The 24,268-nt window shown below is 57.6% G+C and overlaps 2 protein-coding genes across 5 annotated transcripts; both read left to right on the forward strand.

Moving 5' to 3' along the window:
• The first annotated feature begins 16,337 nt into the window (after positions 1-16,337).
• U2AF1L4 (U2 small nuclear RNA auxiliary factor 1 like 4) lies at positions 16,338-19,542 on the forward strand. The gene is made up of 8 exons (XM_074981387.1): positions 16,338-16,396; positions 16,622-16,709; positions 17,044-17,110; positions 17,361-17,410; positions 17,751-17,849; positions 17,956-18,089; positions 18,663-18,758; positions 19,208-19,542. Exons 1-8 carry the CDS (start codon positions 16,353-16,355, stop codon positions 19,287-19,289), a joined length of 660 nt encoding a protein of 219 aa, XP_074837488.1. The 5' UTR covers positions 16,338-16,352; the 3' UTR covers positions 19,290-19,542.
• IGFLR1 (IGF like family receptor 1) lies at positions 19,498-23,994 on the forward strand. Of its 4 annotated transcripts, XM_074981385.1 has the most exons (9): positions 19,498-19,632; positions 20,788-20,892; positions 21,776-21,965; positions 22,161-22,350; positions 22,703-22,808; positions 22,927-23,023; positions 23,105-23,200; positions 23,534-23,611; positions 23,684-23,994. In XM_074981385.1, the coding sequence occupies exons 1-9, from the start codon at positions 19,570-19,572 to the stop codon at positions 23,992-23,994; spliced, it is 1,236 nt and encodes a 411-aa protein (XP_074837486.1). In that variant the 5' UTR covers positions 19,498-19,569. The 4 variants fall into 4 exon arrangements, with proteins under 4 accessions (XP_074837486.1, XP_074837484.1, XP_074837487.1 ...); XM_074981383.1 differs by having other exon boundaries at positions 23,534-23,994; XM_074981386.1 differs by lacking the exon at positions 23,534-23,611.
• The last annotated feature ends 274 nt before the right edge of the window (positions 23,995-24,268 follow it).

Genomic DNA, 24,268 nt, shown 5'->3' on the forward strand with positions numbered 1-24,268 from the left:
GCAGCCCTTAGCCCAGGGCTTCTGGCTGATGCTGCTGCTGCAGCTGGGGATCCATGCTGCATGCACAGGGTCTGCAACCAGTTGTCGGCTCTGTGGATCTTGTGTTGTTTAGTGCAACTGTGTCTGGGAGGGGCCCTTTAAGGGAGTGGCTTGCTGTTGAGTCCGCCCTGTGAACCTGTCTGCAGCTGTGCCTGGCACCCTTATTTCGATGTGTGCTACTTTGGCGTGTAGACGTTCCCTCGCAGCGCCTATTTCGATGTGGTGCTGCGCAAAGTCGACGTTCAACATCAACGTTGCCAGCCCTGGAGGACGTGTAGACGTTATTCATCGAAATAGGCTACTTCGATGTAGGCTTCACGTGTAGACGTAGCCTGAGTGACCCCAATAAAGGGGACTCGAGCACAGGTGCAGGACCCAGGGGCGCAGGGTGCTGCATCACCCCCCAGTTTGTGTGTTGTTCCCACATGCTCCCTTGTGCCAGAGTCCTGGCAGGGCCTTCCCCGGCCTCCACTCCTGGCCCTGCACCTGCCATCACAGCTGTAGGACCGGTGGGGGGTCTCTGCTCCCAGCCCCACTCCCAGGGCTCTGGCTGCTCCCACCCCTGCACCCAGGGCTCAGCTCCTGGCTGCCACTGGCCCTGTTCCCAACGGGGGCTCTGTTCACAGCCCTGCACCTGGCATCTACAGGCAGGGTCCCAGCTGCTGCAGGCCCTGCACTGGGAGCTGTGCTCCAAGTCCTGCACACAAGGTCCCAGCCTTGACCTCCTTAACCCAGTCCGCTTCTCCTATCTACCTACCCAGAGGCACAGCCCCGGTCCTGGCCCCAGCTCTGGAGGGTGATGTGCAGGTCTAAGCAAGGAGGGAGGGGGCTGAGTGGTTTAGGCCACGTCTGCACTGGTAAGGGTGAAGCTCTGGCTGTTGCCGCGCTGTTTATGGATTGCAGCAGAGGGGGTGTCCACATGGCCACTCCTCGGCCCACTGTTAATAGGAGACCCAGCGCTGCTCCAGCCTCTTGCAAACACCTACACAGTGCTCAGCATGGCCCGGCTGTCCCAGAGCACGTGCACATAGCATACAGCAGGGGTCTGCAACCAAACCAGCCAGAAGAGCACCAGCATCAAATGCTGGGCAGAGGAAGGAAAGAGGCCATGGGAGCCAGGAGAGCAAAGGCCTGTGGGGTGGACAGAGGAAGATCAGGCCCATCCTCATTCATGTGCCTTTTCGGTGCCTCTCTCCACCCATCTGAGGCCTGGTAGCAGGGAGTGACTGCGCGGAACGCCCAGCTGAGGTTACCGCTCTCCTGTTAAAAAAGGCCCAGCATGCCAGAGACTGTGCAAAGAGAGGGGAGCCAGAACAGCTCCTGTCAACAGGCTTCTGAGCAGTGGAGCTCCTGTGTTAGAGAAACCGGCCTTCAGCTGCTGAGGACTGTTTAGCCAGCCTGGCAAGTTCTCAGGACCCAACTTACTGTGGCCACTGGCTGAAGTGGGCATGAAGGACACTGCCAGAGGTACAAGAGTCACTGGGGCAGAGAAGCCGAGCACACTGAGCTTCCCAACAAACAAATATAGTGACACAATGTCCCCCCAAGACTTGAACTCAGAATACAGGAATCAGCTGGGAAGTTGCCCCTAAGTTGCACAGCCCCACAGCTTCCCAGGGGCTCAGGGCTGGGGGGCAGGGATATCTCCCTAGAGGTATGGAGGGTTTGGAGCTGACACAACCAGGAAACTAACCAGCCATGAGCTGAACAGCTTCCTGAGTCCCACAAGCAGCAGACAGAGAGACGGGAACCAGCTGGCCCCTGGTTCCTGTCTCCTTGCCACTCTGGGAGCCAGGAAATTGACCCATCCTAGTGGGCAAGTCAGTTTCCTGGCTCCTGCAAGGCCTGGGGAGCTGGGAACCAGGTGGCAGCCTGGTTCTTTCTCCCCACCAACTTGCATGAGAATTTGAGTTACGCAGGAGTTGCAAGAACACAACCCCTGTGTAACTTGAGGGTTTACTGTATTGCAAATGTTTGCTTCTGGGAGTTTATCAACAGGCCTCACCCACCAGTCATGGAAGGCTGAACAGTCAAGCGAATCGGAGTACATGGCAGACAATGGGCCTCGCGTGGTGCAATTCACATCTAAGGGATGCTGCAAACCTGCAGACCAGCACGAAAACAATGGCTGCTTCTGTGCAAAGGCCTGATCAGGTGACTTGTCATGTGACAAGTTCCATTTGGAGAGTTACTTTCACACAAGGAGAATGAGGAATTCCAGCCACATGGACAAGGGTATCAAAAGAGCCCTGGGGGTCCCCCAGGTAGTCCTCACCCCAGCTCATCCCTTCAGAAACATCTCTGAATGGAGCTCAGAAACCCACCCAAACTAAGGTTGTTTTCCAGAGACAAGCTGGGGTGTCTATGAGGTTTCCCAGTGTGACGATTGCTAGCCAGAGCTGCTCTTTGTCACTAGTCAGGTGTGCCTTGTAGAGAAGGACCCCCAGGCTGGGGCTGCAAGTGGCCCTGCTCCCAAGCAATTTGTGCAGATTTCACCCTCCCAGAACCCTTTAACTTGCCCCTGCTGATTCTCCTTATGCCAGGTAGCAATGTCAGACATACAAATCCCAGCAACTAGTGAGATTCCAGCGTGGGATCGTCAGTACCAGACTCCCTCCACCCCCGCCCGTGGCCTGGACAGGGAACTGGGAGAAAGGAGTGGCCTTTCGGCTTGTCCCCAGGAGATGCAGCAGCCATGGAGCGGCACAACTCGCCTGGCCCCAAGCCTCTGCCATGAGAGAGCACTGGGGTCATCCTCTCCCCAGGGCAGGCTGCAGACTGAACCCGGCCTGCCCAGCCCCACCCCCGTGCAATGACTTGCACAAAGAAAAACTAAACTCCTAGAGTTAAGGACCTGAGCAATGCCGTGCAAATCTTCCAGCAATGGGAAAAGGGGTTTGAACTGACCCACAGGTGCAAGGTAATGCCTGGTATCGAGCTCACATCAGACACGTCAGGAGTGATGTGGAACGTGTCTGCACCTGTGTGTAAAGATGTGGCTTGCAGGAGCTGTCTGTCCAGCCCAGGGGACTGTGGGGTCTCCCACTGACTAAGCTGAGTCCCTTCCACCGAGCACATGTGTTAGCGTAGCTGTAGCCAACTAATCCGGAAAACCCAGAACCGCGCTTCGTTCACAATAAACCTGACCCAGTGCCTTCCACCCTTCTGTGGCTCTGTGCTCTTTGGGGGATCGCTGGGAGTCTGCTGCCCTGGCTACCTGCAAAGAGCCACCGCAGCAGACGGGAGCACACGCACGCAGCCCAACACTTATCCTCAGGGGACAAAGTGAAATACCTGTCAGAGCCCCACACCAGAAACTTCTAATCACACGAAGAACCCAGCCAGCCCCACCCCTGAGCCCTGTCCTGCCCTGTCCTTACCTCTCCCATCCAGGCGGTGATGTTGTAGTCCAGGTTCTTGCTGTCATCCTCCAAGTCCCAGCACCACAGGTCTTCTGCCTGGTGGCTGGTGCACTCTGCAGGGTCTGAGTTCTTCCCCATCCCTTATGGCTGCACAGTGGACAGAGCCTCACCTTCATTCCGGGCCCAGCAGAATGGCAGTGAGCACAGCAGGACAGAGACGGAGACTGTCACATCCCCCCGCGTGGGTCAGCCTGACAGAAATGGGCGGAGGTCCCAGCACCCAGCTGCCGTCACTCTCAGTATATCACGGGGTCCCGTTGCCTAGCTGGGATCCTTACCCCTGTGGTGCAGCAGCAGCTGGTAGAGTGGGTACACACCCTCCTGGGCCAGTCGGCTGGTGTCTGTGGATGGGTCACCAACGAACAGAGCCAGCTGAGCCACACGGTGATCCATCCCAGGGAACTCAGCTGAGTTCTAATGTGGAGAGAGAAGAGGGAACTCCATCAGCACTATCCCCTCAGCTCCCAGTCCCCCCGGGCCAGGAGTGTCCTTCCCTGTGTAGGACTCTGTCTCCTCAAAGGAACACTCCCAATCCACCCTCCCTGCCGCACCTACAGCCCGTGGGAGCCAGCACTGGGCTCAGAGGTCACTTACATCAAACGCCGGAGGGTGACAGCAACTCTGAGCAGGGCCGTGCTGCTCTGAAGGACGCTGGCTCGCCCCGGGGCACATGGGATACCAGCCAGAAGTTGCGGTGCTGTGGGGGAAGGAGGCAGGCAAAGATCAATGGGCAGGGCCAGTGCTGTGCTAACCAGCCCCTCCCCAGCCCCCGGGGCTGAGACATTGCATGCAGGGCAGAAAAACTGAGGTGCTGACAGAATTAGAAGGGGATTGTTGCCTCTGGGAATCTCCGGGCCAGTCGCAGAGAAGGACTGATTCCCCAGGGCCCTCTTGTGTCCGTCGCCAGGCACCAGTGGCTCTTCTCCGAGCCCAGCTCCTGGAGCTCACAGAGGGGGTTCAGACTCTCACCCATCAAGCCAGTCAGAGGGTCAGTGCTCAGCAGGCCCAGGCAGAGCTCTGGCTGGAAGCCCCAGCTCCTTCCTCTGCCCTCCCAGGAGGCTGGGCCCTGACTGCCCCAACCAAGGACAACCCAGGAGAGGGAACCCAGCAAGGGAGACAGATGGGGAAATGCAGCTGCCAGTCTCTCCGTACCAGTCTTCCTAACAGTCCAGGTAAAATTGCCCCCACCCCTTCCCCTGTGCTCACCTCCAAGATATAGTGGAGCCTGCTGGTGTCTGGGGACTCTACCAGCAGATTCCCCAGCATGAAGTCCAAGCTCTCCGGTAAGGGTTTGTTCCAAGTCTGCAAAGCAAGGGAGAGCCACGGCTTAGAGTGAGGGAACCTGGGGCTGTCCCGGGCACAGGATGGGAAAAGGATGCTCTGAGCAGTGCTGCTGGAGCAGCGAACAGGGGCAGCAGCTAACAGGGAAGGGAGTTTGCCTCTGGGAGTTCGCCGAGGGAGGCGCCCCGTGTTTGTTGTCCTTTTCAGGTATGGTGTTCCACCTGTGCCCTGCAAGGCAGCACTATCAGGAAAAGGAGTCTCTGAAGAGAAGAGCCTGAAGAGCGATGGGGGGAAGGTGGACCTGGGGGCACCGACAGCAGCTGGGGGGAGAGGGGCCAGTGCAGTGAGGAGGGCAGACATGGGAGCAGATGGGGGTAGTGGGTTGGGGAGGGTCCTATGGTGATGGTGGGGGGGGGGCGAAAGTTGGGGAGGAGGGTCCTGGGGATATGAGGTCATTGCTCCACAGGGAGCTCTGGTGACTCGTGGTGACAGGGAGGTATGAAGTAGTGGGATCCTTAACCACATTCTCCACACCCCACTGCCTTGTGGGTTATCCTGGGAAGGAGAAAGGCTAAGGGAGTAAACCCTGACAGAAAATTCGGAGTGGAGTCTGAAGACAGTTTGGTGTCAACTTCTGGCACTGTCCCGGCAACTCTTGCAGCTGAGCTGGTACCAGACGTGGAGGTTATCCTCTTCTTTTGACTATACCAGTAAAGCCGAGAGGGGGACACTGGTGTCTGGGCAGCCCAGAGTCTCCATAATAAGTGCCCAGGCTCATGCCAGAGAGGTGCTCCAGCATCGCTGAACAGCGTTGCAGCAACACGGGAAACAACAGATACCAGTTATAAGCTCTTGCTCGTTTGGCGTAGAGAACAAGCGCCAGCGGTTGCCTTCGACAGTGGGAGAGATCCTCGCATCTCACTGGACAGTCACCGCCCGCCTCAAGCTGGGCAGCCCCCAGCCAATAGGGTACTGTCCCGCCACAGTTCACCTGCCTCGCTGGGTCCGTGAGGCTTAAGGTTCCTGAACCTGACAAGTGACTGAAATTTGGGCACCAGGCAAACCAATAAGAAAATCAACAAGAAATGAGAAACATCAACAATTTAAGCTTGCTTGCTAGAATGTGCGGACCATGCTGACCGGCTTGACTGAAGATCTTCAGGCCATCAGTGACACCCGAAAGACCACTGTCATCAACGAGGAACTGAAGAGGCTCCGAGTTGATATTGCTGCACTGCAAGAGACGCAGCTCGCAGATTCAGGATCTCTAAAGGAAAAGGACTACACCTTTTTCTGGCAGGGTAAAGCCCAAGAAGAACCCAGAGAGTATGGTGTTGGCTTTGCTGTCAGAAACACCCTTCTACAAAGGGTGGAATTAGTCATGGGTGGATCAGAAGGACTTCTTCGGATCACTCTTCAAACTTGCGCCGGTCCCGTCCACCTGATCAGCGCTTATGCTCCAACCCTGTAGGCCACACCAGAAGTAAAAGACAAGTTCTATGACGTGCTTAGTGCTGCTGTAGCGCAAATACCTGCTCGTGCACAACTGTAGTTGTGCTCATGGGAATAAGGGGACTTCGAAGTAGGCGGTTTCCTTTCGAAAAGGAGCCCCGTCTGGACGCGTCGCGTGGCGGCAAGGAGCATCAATTTCGAAGCGCGGCTGCCGCCCGCGTGCTAATGAAGCGCTGAATATGCATTTCAGCGCTTCATTAGTAAACTTCGAAATGGCCATTTGCATGGCCATTTCGAAGTTTGGGGCACATGTAGACGTAGCCATCCAGAGCCACTTGGCTCTTCCCTACTCTGCTGCCTACAGTGCCCCCTGCAGAGCCCACTTCAGATTCTGGATCCCAGAGCCAGCCCTGAGCTCTTGCTAGCTGCTGGCCGTGGGGTGGGAATGGGCAGGATCAGGCCGTGTGTCGGGGGGTCTCAGCAGTGCTGCCCGTAGACATCCTTCAGTCTGCATAGACTATTGATCGCGCCCTTTATAGTTTCAATTGAGGACTTCATTTACAGTGTCTGCTGTGACTATGAAGACCCACACGAGAGTGACAGTCCTTTCTGCATCTCTTGCAGATGTGGTGGGTGTCTGGCAAGTCCTTAGTGTGCTTTCTGTGCGCTCGCTTCTCCTCTGCTAGCTGTCTGATCCTCATCTCGCCCTTCTGAAGGACCTTGTGTAACCCCTGCCTCCATCTGCTGCGGTCATCTGCTAGTTCTTCCCAGTTGTCCAGCTCGATGTCTACCTCTCTGAGGTCTCTCTTGCAGACATCTTTGTAGCGCAACTGGGGGCGTCCGGGAGGTCTTTTGCCAGAGGCTAGCTCACCATACAGGATGTCTTTTGGAATCCTTCCATCATTCATCCTGTGGACGTGGCCAAGCCAGCGGAGCCGACGCTGCCTGAGGAGGGTGTGCACGGTTGGGATTCCAGCTTGCTCGAGGACGGCGGTGTTGGTCACTCTGTCCTTCCATGATATTCCAAGGATGTGCCTGAGGCAGTGCAAGTGGAAGACGTTCAGCCTCTTTTCCTGGCGGGCATGCAGGGTCCAAGTCTCGCTGCCATAAAGGAGGGTGCTGAGGATGCAGGCTCTGTAGACTTGCATTTTTGTATGAGTGTACAGCTTGTTGTTATTCCACACTCTCTTGCTGAGTCTGGACAGAGTTGTGGCCGCTTTTCCGATCCTCCTATTTAGCTCAGTGTCCAACGACAGGGTGTCAGTGATGGTGGACCCAAGGTACACGAACTTGTGGACGACCTCTAACGTATAGTTGTCAATGCTGATTGATGGGGATTCAGCAACATCCTGACCGAGTACATTTGTCTTCTTTAGGCTGATGGTAAGCCCAAAGTCCTTGCACGCTTTGGAGAATGGATCCAGTAGTTTTTGAAGCTGGTCTTCTGTGTGAGACACTACAGCAGCATTGTCTGCGAACAGCATGTCTCTGATGAGGACTTCCCGCACCTTAGACTTCGCTTTCAGCCTTGCAAGGTTGAACAGTTTCCCATCAGATCTTGTGTGCAGCAAGATGCCCTCTGTTGACGATCCAAAGGCATGCTTCAGGAGGAGTGCGAAGAAGATCCCGAACAATGTCGGAGCAAGCATGCATCCTTGTTTGACGCCGCTCCTGATTCTGAAAGCATCCGATAATGCGCCGTCATATTGGATGGTTCCTCTCATGTCTTCGTGGAACGACTGGATCATCTTGAGTAACCGTGGAGGACAGCCTATCTTGTGGAGCAGTTTGAACAGACCATCCCCGCTGACTAAGTCAAAGGCCTTTGGTCAAGTCGATGAAGGCTATGTAGAGTGGCTTCCTCTGCTCCCTGCACTTCTCCTGCAGCTGCCTTAGAGAGAAGACCATGTCAACAGTAGACCTCTCTGCGCAGAATCCACACTGTGATTCGGGGTACACCCTCTCAGCAATCTTCTGGAGTCTGCCAAAGATGACGCAAGCGAACAGTTTACTAGTGACGCTTAGGAGGGCGATTCCACGGTAGTTGTTGCAGTCGCTTCTGCCTCCTTTGTTCTTATGCAACGTTACAATGTTAGCGTTGCGCGTATCCTGTGGAAGCTCACCCTCTTTCCAGCACAGGCACAGTAGCTCATGTAGGGGTTCCAGGAGTGTGTCCGCGGCACATCTGATTACCTCTGGTGGTATACCATCCTGACCAGGGGCCTTTCCTGCTGCAATGCTGTCGGTGGCTCTCTTCAGTTCATCCACAGTCGGTTCTTGATCCAGTTCGTCCATTGCTCGTAGGAGCTCGATGGCATTGAGGGCTGCGTCAACCACAACGTTCTCACGTGAGTACAGCTCGGAGTAGTGCTCAACCCAGCGCTCCATCTGTTTGGCTTTGTCAGCAATGACTTCACCAGATTTGGATTTCAGAGGTGCCATCTTGTTAGGAAGGTCCTAATGCCTTCCTCATACCCTCGTACATTCCTCTGAGATTACCAAAGTCAGCACAGGTCTGGATGCTGCTGCATAGCTGGAGCCAGTGGTTGTTGGCACAGCGCCTGGCTGTCTGCTGTACTGTTATTCTGGCCGCTCTAAGTGCTTGCTGGGTACTTGGCTCGGTGAGCGTTTGTACTCCAGGAGTGCAGCGCGCTTCTTTTCAATGACTGGAATCATCTCATCGGAGTTAGCTTAGAACCAGCCATTCGTGTTTCTAGCTCTTCTTCCAAACACAGACAAGGCCGTGTTGTAAACTGTATCCCTCAGATGTTGCCATTTGGATGGCGCATCGGCACCCCCAGGGCCGCTGCGCAGATTTTCCTGGAGGGTTTCTCTGAACTTTTCAGCTTTCTCCAAGTTTGCCGTCTTTCTGGCATCAATGCGGGGCCTTCCAGCAGCTTTAGAGTGGTACAGCTTCTTGGGTCTCAGCTTGAGCTTGGAGCAAACTAGCAAGTGAGCTGTATCACAGTCAGCACTATGATAGCTGCGTGTCAGAAGGACGTTTTTGACGTTATTACGCCTAGTGATGACCACGTCTAGTTGATGCCAGTGCTTTGAGCGTGGGTGTCTCCACAACACTCTGTGCTGTGGCTTCGTTTCGAAGAATGTGTTTTTGTGATGCACAGATTGTGGTACATGCACAGTTCAAGGAGATGCTGTCCAGATTCATTTTTCCCACACCGAAGTGTCCTAAGCAGGAAGGCCATGAGGCCCAATCAGCTCCAACTCTTGCATTGAAGTCACCCAAGATGTACAGTTGTGCACGAGCAGGGGACAATGAGCTCATGGGAATAAGGGGACTTCGAAGTAGGCGGCGTCCTTTCGAAAAGGAGCCCCGTCTGGACGCGCCGCGCGGCGGCAAGGAGCGTCAATTTCGAAGCGCGGCTGCCGCCCGCATGCTAATGAAGCGCTGAATATGCATTTCAGCGCTTCATTAGTAAACTTCGAAATGGCCATTTGCATGGCCATTTCGAAGTTTGGGGCACGTGTAGACACAGCCGATGGGAGTTTGGCAGCTGAGTAAAACAGGCTGTGCCCAGAAGGAAGGACTCCCCCAGGAGGGCAATGGCATCCCCCAAGAGGGAAGGATCTGCCCCGCAGCTTCTTCCCTCTCATACACACACCCCGTCTCTGGAACTGGGACCAGAGGCCACTCCTGCTCCTGGAGGGTGGGGTCAGAGGAGGCTCTACCTGGCCTTGGGTGGTGTTCTGCTCTGCATCCCAGGTGAATACTGCATGCAGGGCAGCCCTGAGAAGGAGGGTCAGCTGCTCTGCCTCCAAGGCCGGTTTCATGGTGCTGGGAAGAGAGAGAAGCTGGGATCAGACTGTGCACTGCTGAAGTGGGACCAGCATCAGCGTGGACGTGAAACCTCAGGGAATCAGCACAGCCCGGGGTGACGTTATGGGAGTCTGTAGTGAACACACAAAACTGTTCCATGTCTGCACCAATGCGGTGCCAAGTGCTCCAAGGGAGATGTCTCTAGAGAGCTTCTGAGTCACTAATTCTCTTACTACTGCTCAGACGTGTGTGTCATTGTTGTAGGGGGTGAAGTTGCCAGTGCTGACTGTGCACTTGTCTTGCAAATGTTTGAGAGAACACTTGAGAGCCTTGGCCAATCTGTTGTGAAAGGGTTGCTAATCAAGCGGCTAGCGGCACTGCACTGACAACAGTAACAGAGAGGGAGCTGTGCTAGTCTACATACTATCAAAACAAAAAAGCAGTCAAGTAGCACTTTAAAGACTACCAAATTATTTATTAGGTGAGCTTTTGTCCCGCGAAAGTTCACCTAATAAATTATTTTGTTCGTCTTTAAAGTGCTACTTGACTGCTTCTTTGTTTGGCACTGACAATGCAGCTCAAGTGGTGTCAATCCACATCTGAGAAACTTTACTGGGAACACTCCAACTGGCATGTCAGCAATGATGGCGGTACAGTCAGGCCTGGACACGTGACAAACTCCATCTTGGGAGGCAGGGTCACCCAGGGAGAATAATGGAATTCCCTCCACATGGGCAAGCCTATAAAAAGGGCCCGAGAGCTCCCTCCATTTACCTTCATTCCAACTCATCCCTTGTGCTACGAACTGAGCCTACCAGGACTGATGACCCAGCCGAACAAAGGCTGTATTCCAGAAATGGATCAGACAGACAATTATTTCATCTCTGCTACTTGCACCAGCAACTTTGCATTGGTGTATTTAATTGGAGTCTTTTGAAATTTTATTTTCAACCTTTACTTTCTGCCCATTATTAATAAACCTTTAGGCAAGGGCTGCACTGTCACCCTCGATCAAAATAACTTACACAAATTGTGGTGCATAAATTGCATAAGTTATTGTGACCTCCGTTATTCTGAACCTGGTGCAGGTTACGAGAGTTACCAGGAATGAAACACCGCACTTGTAGTGGGTGTGCTATTTCTAAATCAGCAAACCTCGTTGAAACGCCTGTTTCAAACAGCTGGGTGCTATGTCGAAATGCATTTTGCACGTACCAGTGTTTTCTCGAAATAACTCTGTAGTGTAAACGTCACTTAAGTGCCCGTTTTAAGCAATTCACTGTGGAGAACAGAAGTGCTCCCTGTGGCTGGTTTGATGCTTTATGGTGGAGGACCCCAGCCTTGCACTGTAATTGGCTCTATTTTAGGCAATTCACCCTAATCTGATTTTCTCAGTGGTGCTCCCTGTACGGTGGTATAGTCACACTTGGATCCACAGAGCCAGGTCAGTTAAGCTTTGGATCAGGATTCTTCTCAATTTGAATTTTGGGATTCAGAGTCTTATTGGCTAAAGAGCAGCTGCAGGGGGACAGCAACAATATGAGGGTCTTAGTAAAAGAGGCCCGGAAGCTACGTGCTCTAAAAAAGGAGTTGCCTTTTGAAAGAAAGCTCCTAGTGGAGACCTGAGACCTTTATCGATGGCCAGAGATGCTGCAGAAGCCACACAAGTGCAGAAGCCAGCAAAGAAACAGCACTGTGAGCAGGAACAAAACCTCGCAGGCACCTGTTTAAAGGAGAAGCAGGAGATGGCTAAATGGGGGAGAGAAGCAGCTGAGAGAGAAGAGGAGGATGCTGGGAAAAAATGGGAAGAGCTGCAGAGACTGTATCCTTTTGCAAGTTCAGTTTGTAAGGATGTGGTTGACGGCAATGTGACAATATGTCTAAGCAGGTTAATGTCACGACCCAGCCCTACAAGAAGCATGACTGGGACTCTTCATGTTACTGACAGGGAGATTTGTGAAGCGGGAGCAGGTGAAACCCCAAGGAGACAAAGGAGCGTGTGAGATTCGGGCCCCACTGACACACCCCCGTCAGGAGATTCCACTGCCAGCACCCACCCCAGCCAGCAGGATCCCAGCCTCCAGCTCCTCTGCTCCCTTTCTGCCCAGCACACGGGGCCCCTCCCTGGGGTCCTGCCTAGCTCAGCCCCAGCCCCTTCCCCTGTCAGAATGGCCCCATCCAGCACCTTCACAGCTCCCGAGATTGTACTAGCTCCTCCCCCAGCCTCAGCCTCAGCCCCCCCAGCAGCCCCTCACTCCCCACTGCCCCCAAGCAAACAAGCTCAGAATTTCTCCTGTCTCCTCCCCAGGGCTCAGCCCCAGCAATCCCAGCCTCTGCCACCCTCCCAGCACCTCCGCCCTCACCCTATGGGCTGGGGAGTCCCCTCCCCTCCCCGTCCCATGCCTCCCTTCCCGCTCCAGCTGCCGGGCGCCCGTCTCATCATTTGGTCCAGCACCTTTACAGGTCCGGCCAGGAGCTGTCTAGTCTGTAAGTACTGGGGTCTCTCTGTTTATCCTATAAAACAAGGGACTGTCTTGTTCACGGGTGGGAAGAGATCGTTTTGGGGGTGATCTCAGAAGAGAACTGGTGAATGTCGCCTGATTTATTCAAGCCCCAAAAATAGAGGCAGGAACTTCTCCCCTCCTGGCTAAGAATTACAGGTGACTAAAACAGCAGGACTCTCACTGGTGAATGGGCTTTACAAACGCAATGGTTAAAATTGTCCTGACCATTTTTTCTATCCACAGATGGGCCACAGATGGGCCATGTTAGTAAAGTTTAGAATTCCTTGGTGCTCAACCCCTTGAAACACCTGTTTCTCCTTCACACAGGGTGTCAACTCCCCTTGTCCCCCAGGCTCACAAGTGCCCAGAGTTAGTGACACATGGGGATCTCAAGGTACAGAGAAAGGAAGGAACCCCAGGGTCCAATATGGCAAGGTGATGGCAGAGCCAGAAGGAGAAGCCACCAGTTCTAACTTCTGTTCTACGTGACACAGAACACCCACGCAGGCAGGGACAGAGCCCAGGAAACCAAAGGGTGGGGAAATTTTTCATTGAACTTGGTTTCAGTCAAATCCCATTCAGGCAAAACCAGTTTATTACTTCCAACCACAGACAGGAGGAAAATTCATTGTGAAATTATATTGCGGCCAAACAAAACCATTTCCCCTTGGTCACAGCATGTATCATTGTCAAGAGACCCCGCCACCCCCCGCTTTAAATCCTCCTCTGAAACCTCCCACTCATGCATCTGATGAAGCGGGTGTTTGCCCACAAAATCTTATGCTCCAAAATGTTACTCTATAAGGTGCCACAGGATTTCTTATGGTTTTTGAAGATACAGACTAACCTGGCTACCCCTCTGATACTTGTCGTTGTCTTATCACACACAATGAGGAGACACTAGGATCTAGGGAATTCTGTGAGCTGTTTCAATCTGCTCTGAACAATTTCACAATGATGAAATGAAAATTACACCAAATCTTTCAGCTCTTCTCTTATGTCACAAGCTGATAGGACAGAGTGTGAGGATGCCCTTCTCCCCACCACCCCTGCACTCCCTGAGACAGGGAGCAGAGGGTTGTGATCCCTAAAGGACAGAGGGAGAAACTAAGGCTGAGAAAGGAGCAGTGACTGTTGCTAGGTCACACAACTGGTCTGTGGCGAAGATGGGAAAAGCACCCAGGAGCCCTGACCTTCACACCAAACATCACCACCAGAATGTCACACTTTCAATGGGAAAAAGAAAATCCCCTCAAACAAGCTCCAAACCAACTGCTGTTCCCTGTGATGATTCAGCAGGTGTTTTAGAAGAACTGGACTGTCTGAGAAAAATCACAGAACTCTAGAATTCATAGAAATACCACAACCTCCCTAAGCAATTTAGTCCAGTGTTTAACCACGTTGACAGTCAGTAAACTTTTCCTAATTTCCAACATAAACAGTCCTTGCTGCAGTTGAAGCCCATTGTTTCTTGTCCTATCTGCAGAGGTCAAAGAGAACAATTTTTCTTACTCCTCCTTGTAACAGCCTTTTTGGTACTTGAAAACTACTATGGTGGCCCTTCTCAAACTTCTCTTTTTCAAACTAAACAAACCTAATTTTTTCAGCTTTCCCTCATGGGTCAGCCTTTCTAAATCGTTAATCATTTTTGTTGCTCTTCTCTGGACCCTCTCCAATTTCTCCACGTCTTTCTTGAAATGTGGTGCCCAGGACTAGACACAACACTCCGAGGCCTAATGAATGTAGAGGTAAGAATGACTTCTCGTGTCTTCTCACAACACTCGTGCCAATGCATCCCAGAATTATATTTCCGTCTCATATTTAGCTGATGGTCCACTATGACCCCTACAGCCGTGTGTGCAATCCTCCTTCCTAGGCACTCATATCCCAATTTGTGTGTATGCATCTGATCGTTCCATCCTAAGTGGAGTGTTTTGCATCATGAATAGTCTCAAAACAATGAAGTCAGAGAAACACCAACGTTAGTGAAACATGTCCTTGGTCCTAACCTACTGGTTTCGTCTTGCACTGGAACAAGGACCTGAGTTTCTTCCCTGTCAAAAGCCCCTATTCAGCTGCTCAGGGAAGAGACTGAGAGGTGAGGCCGGGGGTGGGTGGGAAATAGAACACATTCTCACTAAACGAGCCTAATGCATGGCCCAGGGGAGGATCCCTGTCAGAGTATTTCAGCTCCACCTTTTGTTGATCCTCCCACAATAGGAGCTGCCTAACCCACCCCACCTCACCAGCTGCCGGTGAGGGGAGGGCATGGGGGGAAAGGACAAAATAGGCAAGAAATAGAGGAATGTTGGGGAGAAGAAGGGAAAGAGAAACATACATATCTCATAGAGCTGGAAGGGACATCAAGAGGTCATCAAGTCCAGTCCCCTGCCCTCTCAGCAGGGTCTATCACCCTACCTGACAGATTTTTTTTTAAATCTATTTGCCCCAGACCCCTAAATGGCCTCCTCAAGGATTGAACTCACAACCCCCTGGGTTTACAAGGCCAACACTCAAACTAAACAGGAGAAACCCCCACAGGCCCAGTGGCTCCCAAGGACAAAGGCCCAGGTGGGGAATAATATTCTGTCACCTTAACTTTGTGCTGGCCAGGCCTAGAATCCAGCCGGCACCAGGTGGAGCAGACTGAGCAGGCTCCCAGCCTGTCAGAGGCTCTGACCTTCTCAGATGGGATATCCAGTTGGTAGTCAAATCCGGCAAGGGGAAGGAGAAAACGAAAACCAATCAGGCGACGGAAAGGAGAAAGCTTGACAGAGGTTCCTCCAAGTGCTCGTGGACGTCAACCAGAAAGCTCTCAGCCCTCGCAGAGAGACCTACTGAAGCAAAAGCCACAGGAGCCTCTGAGGTCATCCTGGCCTCACACTTCTGTCCTGCCTGGCTGATGTTGGGGTCTCTCTGCGAGGTCACCAGCTACCCACCACTTTTGCCCTATATGCCAAGGGCCCACCAAGGGCCTGTGTGATGTCACTGCCACAGCTATCTTTCCCCTGCTGGGCTGACGTCCTGACCCATGTTTGTGCTCTGCCCTGGGGATCGCCCCACTCAGTGGCTGTTCGTTCAAGGAAGCCAGCTGACTACTGCCCGCCCCCGCATGGCCCCTATCTCCTGCTTGCCCCACATGGCCCCGACACAGCCCTTAGCTCCCCACCTACCCTCCTCATGGACCCCACTATTCCCCTTCCTACACCCTGAGCCATTTTCAGACTTTTTGAGCTGACTGTCCCACACTTGAGCTATAATTTCAGTTGCACCCCTAACACTCCCCCCAAAATGAGACAGGCAAGGGGCTGCTGGGGCGAATGGGGGTAGGGATGGTGCTACCTTTCCGGTCTGGCCGCATCGTGCTGGCCTGAGTCTGGGGGCCCTGCTCTTCAACAGAAGTCACACTACACCTACCCAGAGCCCCCCTCAGTGTCCCAGCCCCCCCCATCCTCCTGAGCCTGGGGGGTTCCTAGAACATTTGGGGGGTGCACTTGCACAGCTCTGATTGGTCACCATTGAACTCACTTGAATTCCAGAATTTTTACCAGTTGGCCCCAGGGAAATAGGGTCACACACCCCAACTTCAGACCCTACCCCCCCTCAACTTCAGACCTAGCCCCTCCCCCACCTCAGACCCTACCCCCCCTCAACTTAAGACCTAGCCCCTCCCCCACCTCAGACCCTACCCCCCCTTCAGACCTAGCCCCTCCCCCACCTCAGACCCTGACTCCCAGGGCAGCGCCGTCAGATCTAACTGAGCATGCGCTGCCCGCCCGCACATGCTCAGTATGAGCCCAACGGTTCAGTCGGCCCAGGGCCTACCGCCGGGGACTACAACTCCCAGCGTGCCCCGGGGCGGGCGCGAGAAGGAACATGGCTGAGTACCTGGCCTCCATCTTCGGCACCGAGAAAGACAAGTGAGTGGAGAGAAGGGGGTCAGAGGTGACACGGGGTCAAAGTTCAGAGCGAACAGGACTCCTGGGTGCTCTCCCTGGGTCAGGTGGGGGACGGGTGGGGTGGGGGCAGGACTCCTGGGTTCTCTCCCTGGCTCGGAGGGGTCAGGACTCCTGGGGCCCAGGCAGTCTGTGGGGAGCTGCAGCCACCAGCCCCTCACTCACTAAACATCTCTGGCCCTTTTCCAGGGTTAACTGCTCTTTTTACTTTAAGATCGGGGCATGTCGCCATGGAGACAGGTGTTCCCGCCTCCACAACAGACCCACCTTCAGCCAGGTGAGCCGGACAGTGGGGCGCCACCGCCAAGTCTGGGGGATCAGGAGGCAGCCACCTCTGGGTTGGGGCAGTTGGGGAACAGCCACACATAACATCACACCCAGTGCTGAGATACAGCCACCTCTGTGGCAAGCTAGCCTAGGAATAATGGCACAACACCACATGGGGTGCAGCTCGCCCATGCTCAGAAGCAACCACCTTGGGCAGGAGCGCAGCTGGGAACAGCCACATGCAATGCTGCACATGGGGCCGTTTTCGTGGCACTCGGATGCAACCTGCTCTGGGGTGGGACAGCTGGGAATACAGACATCTCACTTTGTGCCTCTGTTTGTAGACAATTGTGCTGCTGAATCTGTACCGGAACCCGCAAAACACGGCCCAGTCAGCAGATGGCTCGCACTGTGAGTACTCAATAGCCCCTTCTGGCCCCGCTGTATGGCAGCACTGTTGGGGAAAGCTCACAGCCTCTCAGGCCTTCAGGTCCCTTAACTCCCTAGTAGGATCTTAGATTCTGTACGTGGGCCTGGACAGTGCTGTGCTCATGGGGAAGCTCACAGCCTCTAGAGATGCTCCTGGTGATAGGAGGCACAAGGTGCTGCATGTAGCTTGCCCACTGTGTGACAGCAGAGTGTCTGTCTGTCTCTCCTCCAGGCCATGTCAGTGACGTGGAAGTGCAGGAGCATTACGACAACTTCTTTGAGGTACGTCAGTGGAAGCGGGCTGGGAATAGAACCCAGGAGTCCTGGCACACTCAGTCTCTCTGTCTGTTTCTCTCTCTCTTTCACACTCGCACACGCACACAGCTCTATCCACTAAGCCCCATTTCCCTCCCAGAGCTAGGACAGAACTCAGGAGTCTTGGGTCCCAGCTCACCTCTCATGGTGACATCCCAAACTGGAAATAGAAGCTAGAAATCCTGCCTGCCTCCCAGGGCTGGGAGAGCTGTCCCAGTTCGGTGTTATATGTGGATGTTTCCCCGCTGCCCTGCCTTGTGCAGTGTTGGGCCTTCTCCCCATGAAGCTCCTTCTGTCCCTGTGCCAGGAGGTTTTCACAGAGTTGGAGGAGAAGTACGGGGAGATCAAGGAGATGAATGTTTGTGACAACCTTGGGGACCACCTGGTTGGCAACGTCTATGTCAAGGTAACCCCCAGCTCCCTGCCCTGGCCCAGAGCCAGCCAGTTCCTCCCCTCGGGCCAGATCAGGCCAGTGCCCCCAGCAGGCTGTGTTGACTCTCGTCCCTCGCCAGTTCCGGCGGGAGGAGGACGCCGAGCGGGCCGTGGGGGAGCTGAACAATCGCTGGTTCAACGGCCAGGCCGTGCGGGCCGAGCTTTCCCCAGTCACCGACTTCCGCGAGTCCTGCTGCCGCCAGTACGAGATGGGGTAAGTGATGGGCACCGGGATGGCACCTCCTCAGACTCTGCCTTCATTAAGCCCTCAGAGCCCCCTCTCCAGGCTGGTATCCACAGGGCACCCAGACCCAGCGCTCCCTGAAAGCTGAGCACTTGGCCGGCTGCCCAGGAGGGAGTCGAGTGCTGCCCACCTGATTGGCAGAGCGCCCAGCGCTGGCCGCGTGGGTTCTGTTGGTGGTACACATCCGTGCATGCCTCTGCGCACAGAACAATGTGCATTCCGCATGTGGCTGTTAAAAGTTAGAGGAAACCCTGTCCAGGCCCCCAGTCCCTTCAGCTCATCCCTGCCCATGAAGTTACCCCAGCCCTGTAACCCCCCAGAGACTTCCCTTCCCCCTCCACCCACCCTGACCAGCACCTGCCAGGTGCACTGGCCCTGTGAACCCCTCCTGGACCTCCCTTCCCCAGCAGGGACCCGCTGGGAGCCCGTGGCCTCCTGGGGGATCCCTCTCCCCAGGCAGCTTCCCACCAGGCATCCCCAGGCTGTACTAGCTGCCACGAGGTTCCCCCCTCGCTGACCGCTTCCCTTGCTGTCTGCCGCCAGGGAGTGCACCCGCGGGGGGTTCTGCAACTTCATGCACCTGCGGCCCATCTCCCGGGAGCTGCGCCGGCAGCTCTATGGGCGCAGCCGGTGCCGGCGGTGAGTCGGGGGCTGGGCGCTCGGAAGGCAGGGGCAGCGGTTCTCCTGGAGCAGGGGGGTCTGGGGGTCCGGCGGGGGGGCCCTAGGGAGGGGCATGGGGCAAATGGGGGCCAGGTTTGCTGGGTGAGCAGAGATGAGGGGAGGTATAAGGATCTCAGAGGGAGCTCAGGAAGAAAGAGGGGTGATGCTGGAACCCCTGGGGAGCAAGGGAGAGGTCTGGGATGAAGGGAAACTCAGTGCACCCTGGGGGGCCAGAGGAGTGCTAGGGAATGCGGGGTTTCCACCGCACCCCCTGAGGGGACGCAGAACCCCTAGGCTGGGGGAGGGAGCTCTTGGGGCAAGGGTTGATGCTACATCCACTAGGGAGCCAGGGGAGCTCTGGTATATGGGGGGACACAGCAGCCCCTGGTGTCAGCCCATGGCCCTGCTGACTCTGCTCTTTCCCCCAGGGCCCCGTCCCCCTCACGCTCCGACCGGTCCCGTGGCAAGAAACGCCAGCGCTCGCCTGACCACCGCTACGGCCGCTTCTGACCCCTCCCCTGGCTCCTGGCCTCGCCAGCCCCCACCTGCCTCGGACCCAGCAGGGCGCAGTGGCTGGAGCCCTCGGGGGACAGGTCCCCAAGGCCCCTCTCTGTTTCCATTCTGCTAGTTGAACCCTGCCCAGTCCGATTGTCTGGGGGGAGGGGGGATCTCCCCAGCTGCGTGGTCAGCAGGACCCAGGCATCCGGGGAGCACTGCTCAGGGAGCGTTGGTCCGAACTCTGCCCCCTCCCCCCAGCAGGCTGGAATATGAGAGGTGGAATAAACTAGACATGACACCCCCCACCCCGCCTCATTCACTCGGGGTGCACCCACTAGCATGGACTGGCAGTGGGGTGAGTGGGCTGGGGACCAGTTGGGGGCGTTGTACTGTGGGGAGCAGGCAGCAGCTTGGGAGGGGATGTGGCAGTGATGGGGGGGGGCAGGTCCAGCAGGGGGTACCATGCGGTGGAGAGCGTGGCAGGGAGTGGGGCAGGGGGACCAGCAGGGGGTGCTGTGCCATGCTGTGCCAGTCAGGGCACCTTGGTGCAGGGCAGGGGACCAGGTGGTTGGTGCCTCTAGCCTACCCTGGCCCCACGCTGCTCCCGGAATTGGCTGGCATGTCCCTGCAGCCCCAGGGCAGGGGCAGGTGGCTCTGCGTGAACCTGGCCTGGTTTGTGGCTCCTATTGGCTGTGGTTCTTGCCAGGGAGCAGGGGCGTGAGGCCAGGGTTGGAAGATAAATGGGGGGCTGAATGTGGCCGGGGGCTGCCACAAGGGTATTTTTTGCAGGGCCCCCTAAGCCCACAGCTGAAGCCCCTGGGTCACTCCAGCCTGGCACTCAGGTCCCAGCCTGTCCCAGGACACCAGTCATCCCCAGAGCCAGGGCCCCCTAGAGCGGAGGCCTGGGTCCTGGGGGCTGCAGCCCCTGGCGCCACCTACAGACCAGGAACCATCGGCTCTCCAGGGAGCTGCACCAGCAGTCCAGCTCTGGGAGTGGTCTGCACAGGTCCATGTGCCCTGGGGCCCGGGGCAGCTGCCAGGCGAGCTCTCCCCCACAGTTAGTTACAGGCTCCATCCTCTGTTCAGCAGGTTCATGCAGGTTAGGGCCAGGCCAGGCCCACAGCCTGGGGCGGCACCGGGACTGAGTTCACTGTCCAGCATTCGGGGTAGACCCTCGGATCTCTGGCCTCTTCCCCCGAGCGCTGACCCAGCAGCGGCAGGGCTCCTGGTAATGCCCTGGTCCTGGCCTCACAAGTTCAAACAGGAACAGCGATGTTGCGACAGGTGGATGGACACAGGTGGTGGAGCCTAACCCCTCAAGCCAGTCCCATCACCCAGCATGTCAGCTACGAGTCCGTTAGGTCTCAGGTGACACCCACAGCCCAGGCAGGAGCTGGCAGGGGGCAGGATGGGGCGATTTGGAATGAACTGGGCCCCCAAAGACAAATCAATGGTCCCTGTGCATCTGCCCCCTTAGCCGCCTCCCACGCTAAAAAGCTTTTCTCCCCAGCGGATGCTAACGGCCACCCAGGGCTGGCTGCCGTGGCAGGGGGCAGCAGCCACTTCTGGAGGTGGGGCAGCCGGGACGCAGCTGCCACCCCCCAGCGTTACAGATGTAAGATATTTCCACTCGCTAGACTTGGTTCTACTGGGAAAGTTCTGCCACTTCGCTGCGCTGCCCACACACCCGGGTCATCGCCTTCTCTTGTGCATGTATCCTCTGCGTTCATAGCTGCAAGAGCTGGCCAAGTGTCAGAGCCAGGCAAGCCAGCTCTGCCTGGCATTCCCCTGCGGTCCCAACCCAGAGGAGGCTGTGTTACAGCACTGGGCATGCCCTCCCCCAGTGTCCTGCCCCAGAACTGGCTGCAGCTCAGTGCCAGGCAAGCTGGCTCCAGGAGGTGTTCTGATGGGCTGTCCCCTAACTGCCTCACCCCAGAGGTGGCTGCATCTGTGCACCAGCCAAGCTGTCCCCATGCAGTGTCCTCTGCAGCAGGTCCCTAGCCCACTCGCCCCAGGGTGGCTGCGTTTCAGCACTGGCTGGGCAATCCCCATGTGGCTGCCAGTAAGTTGAATGATTTATATCAGCCTCTGCCATCTGTTTTTAAGGGTGGCAGGAAGCCTTGCAGGGTGGGGACAGGAAATGAGGGGGCAGGCTGATGTGGGGGGAAGGAAGGGAGGGAGCCCAGCAGCGGGGAGACACTCGCCTTCCACAGGATAGCCGTGAAACAGATGTGCACCGTGCCAGCCCGGCCGGACAGACGGGTGGGGGGGCGCAGCGGGGACCAGGGTCCATGCGCTGTAGGGGAGAGCTGGCTGGTTGGGGGGACAGGCAGGGGTGAAGAAGGAGCGCGGGGCGGGGGTGCGCTGGGGGTTGTGGGCAGCTGGCAGGGAGGAGGGGGGACGTGCAGACTTGGATATGGTTATCTTCGGGGGCGGGGGCTGAGGCGGGGGAGGGAGCTGCCCCCCAACTCAGCCCTCCCCATGTCACCCCCTCCCAGGTCTCAGCCCACCCCTCCCCCCGTCCAGCCATGCTGTTGCCCCTGCTGCTCTACCTGCTGCCCCCCAGCACCTGCACGACCGGCCGGACCCCTGTGTCCAGCCGCTGCAACCACCAGCAGTACTGGCACCAGGCGGCCCAGGCCTGCGTCCCCTGTGAGGTCGGCTACGCGCAGCATGTCCCGCTGCTGGGTGAGTGGGGGCGAAGGCGCTGGGCTGTGGGGTGGGGACTGGGCAGGGGGCACTGGGCTGTGGGGGGCCTGGAAGGGGGGGGCCGGGCGGGGGCGCTGGGCTGTGGGGGCGGGACTGCGGGCGGGGGGTCACTAGGGGCCCCAGGGCACACGCTGCGGGCGCTGGGGGGGGGCGCTGACCCCTCTCTCTCTCCAGGGCGGGAGTTCACCGTGAACTGCGGCTTGCTGGACACCGGCGGCCGTTTCATGCCCCCGATCGCGGAGTGTCCCCCCGGCTCCTTCAACGACGGGCGCTTCCTGCTGTGCGAGCGCTGCTCCGCCTGCCCGCCCGGCGCCCAGCGCGCCCCCTGCTCCCGCCGGCAGGACACCCAGTGCTGCCCCCCGGGGTACGGCAGCGACCCGCTGCGGCGAGCAGCCAGGACGCCTGGGTTCACTCCTGGGGCGCGGGCGGGAGGCAGCAGTGCTTGGAAGGGGGGCCGGGAGCCAGGACGCCGGGGTCCTTTCCCTGGCGGTGGGGGGGCGGGAGCCAGGACGCCGGGGTCCTTTCCCTGGCGGTGGGGGGTCCGGGAGCCAGGACGTCGGGGTCCTTTCCCTGGCGGGGGGGGGGGGGGCCGGGAGCCAGGACGCCGGGGTCCTTTCCCTGGCTGGGGGTGGGGGGCCGGGAGCCAGGACGCCTGGGTTCCGTAGCCGGCGGAGAGAGGCGGCTGCTCCTTGACGCGTCTGCTCTCCGCTCGGCAGGCAGCTGTGGGGGCCGGGCGGGAGGTGCCAGCAACTGTGCTGCGTCTCCCCCAAGCAGTGTCACCCCGCGCTCCTCCGCTACATCGACTGCAGCACCGCCCCGCAGGTGGGTCTGGGGGCGGCCAGGGAATCAGGCCCTCGGGGCTGTGCGCACGGGAGGGGAGCGGGGCGCGCCCGCTGGTTGTGGCTGCGTTCACTCTCCCGTGCCTGGCTCTGCCTTTCAGGACCCCGGTACCGCGTCCTCAGCCTCCGCCTCGCCCCCGCCGCTCCCTCCTTCAGAGGCCCCCGGAAACTCCAGCTGCAGCGCAGACTGTGCTCCAGGTACCCCGGGCCCTTCCCCCCGGGCCAGCGCCCTGCAGCCCGGCCGGAGCGGCCCCGCTGACCCGCTGTCCCCCCTTGCAGGCTACGGGCTGTACGTGGCTGTCCTGGTGCTGCTGCTGCTGCTGGCTGCAGCCTTCGTCATCCTCTGGAGACAGCAGGGCCACTGCCGCCGGCAGGGTGAGGGCGCGGCCGGGAGCGGCTCCTGACACGCGGCTAACGCGGTCTGAACAGGAGCCCTTACCCTGGGGGCGGGGCCTGGTTCGGGGGTGGAGCTTCTCGAACAGGGGGCGGGGCCTGGTTCGGGGGTGGAGCTTCTCGAGCAGGGGGCGGGGCCTGGGTCGCGGAGGAGGGCTGGCCCCTAACGGGCAGGGCTGAAGAGGGGGCAGCACCTCTGCTCCCTGGCCCCTGCAGAGTGCTGGGGGCAGCAGCGTTTTAGCCCCAGCTGCCCTCCCCCCCCTCAGGCTGGGGGTCCAGGGCTCCAACCCTCACCTCCCTCCTTCCCCCCCTCAGGCTGCAGCTGCTGGGCTAAGCACCCGCTGAGCACAGAGCAGACAGCTGGGCTCATGGCAGCCACTGCTGGTCATGCAGGTACATGCTCCTGCCCCCAGCCCAGCCCCAAGGCACCCAGGGGCCCGCTAACCCCTGCTCTGTGCCCCAAAGGCCTGGGGGGGTTGCCGCTGCAGCGCCTGCTGGACAATGCCGACGCGCTGGAGGAGCTGATCATGCTGCTGGACCCCGAGGGCAAGGCTGGGGGAGGCACCCGGCACCTGGCCGCCCGCTACGGCCTCTCTGCCACCTGGATCGACTACGCCTACTCCCTGCGCAGCACCCGCAGCCCCCTGCGCGCCACCCTGGAGACAGTGGCTGCGCGCCAGCCCGACGCCACGCTGGGGCAGCTGGCCGGGCTGCTGGCTGCCATGGGACGCCAGGATGCCCTCCAGGTGCTGCACAGGGTGCAGCTGGGGGGGTGAGGTGCCCCCAGCTCCACAGGCCCCCTGTGACAGCAGGGACCAAACCAGTGGACTGGGGGTGGGGGCCTGCACCCTACGCTGTAGCTACATCACCTCCCTACTCCAGTTCGCCCAGAGCACAGCCCAGAGCTGGACGTGGGGCGGGCTCCCCGCTGCAGAAGGGGTGAGGCACAGCAGCCGCAGGGACTGGCTTCTACCCTGCGGTGAGGCCCAGCACTGGCCCAGGCCAGGGCCAGCAGGAGGCCCTGCAGGTTCAATGCCACTCTGCTGCTGG

The sequence above is a fragment of the Carettochelys insculpta genome, chromosome 30, assembly GCF_033958435.1.
Source record: "Carettochelys insculpta isolate YL-2023 chromosome 30, ASM3395843v1, whole genome shotgun sequence".
NCBI classification, from domain to species: domain Eukaryota; kingdom Metazoa; phylum Chordata; order Testudines; family Carettochelyidae; genus Carettochelys; species Carettochelys insculpta.

What these genes read in the sequence shown, in the direction of transcription:
- U2AF1L4 (XM_074981387.1), top strand. Translation starts at nt 16,353, where the DNA reads ATGGCTGAGTACCTGGCCTCCATCTTCGGCACCGAGAAAGACAA. An exon ending in ATTACGACAACTTCTTTGAG is followed by an intron (nt 17,411 to 17,750) that starts GTACGTCAGTGG and finishes TCCCTGTGCCAG; the next exon opens with GAGGTTTTCACAGAGTTGGA. An exon ending in GGGCGCAGCCGGTGCCGGCG is followed by an intron (nt 18,759 to 19,207) that starts GTGAGTCGGGGG and finishes TCTTTCCCCCAG; the next exon opens with GGCCCCGTCCCCCTCACGCT.
- IGFLR1 (XM_074981383.1), top strand. Translation starts at nt 19,570, where the DNA reads ATGACACCCCCCACCCCGCCTCATTCACTCGGGGTGCACCCACTAGCA. An exon ending in TAGCATGGACTGGCAGTGGG is followed by an intron (nt 19,633 to 20,787) that starts GTGAGTGGGCTG and finishes TTTTCTCCCCAG; the next exon opens with CGGATGCTAACGGCCACCCA. An exon ending in ACTGCAGCACCGCCCCGCAG is followed by an intron (nt 22,809 to 22,926) that starts GTGGGTCTGGGG and finishes TCTGCCTTTCAG; the next exon opens with GACCCCGGTACCGCGTCCTC.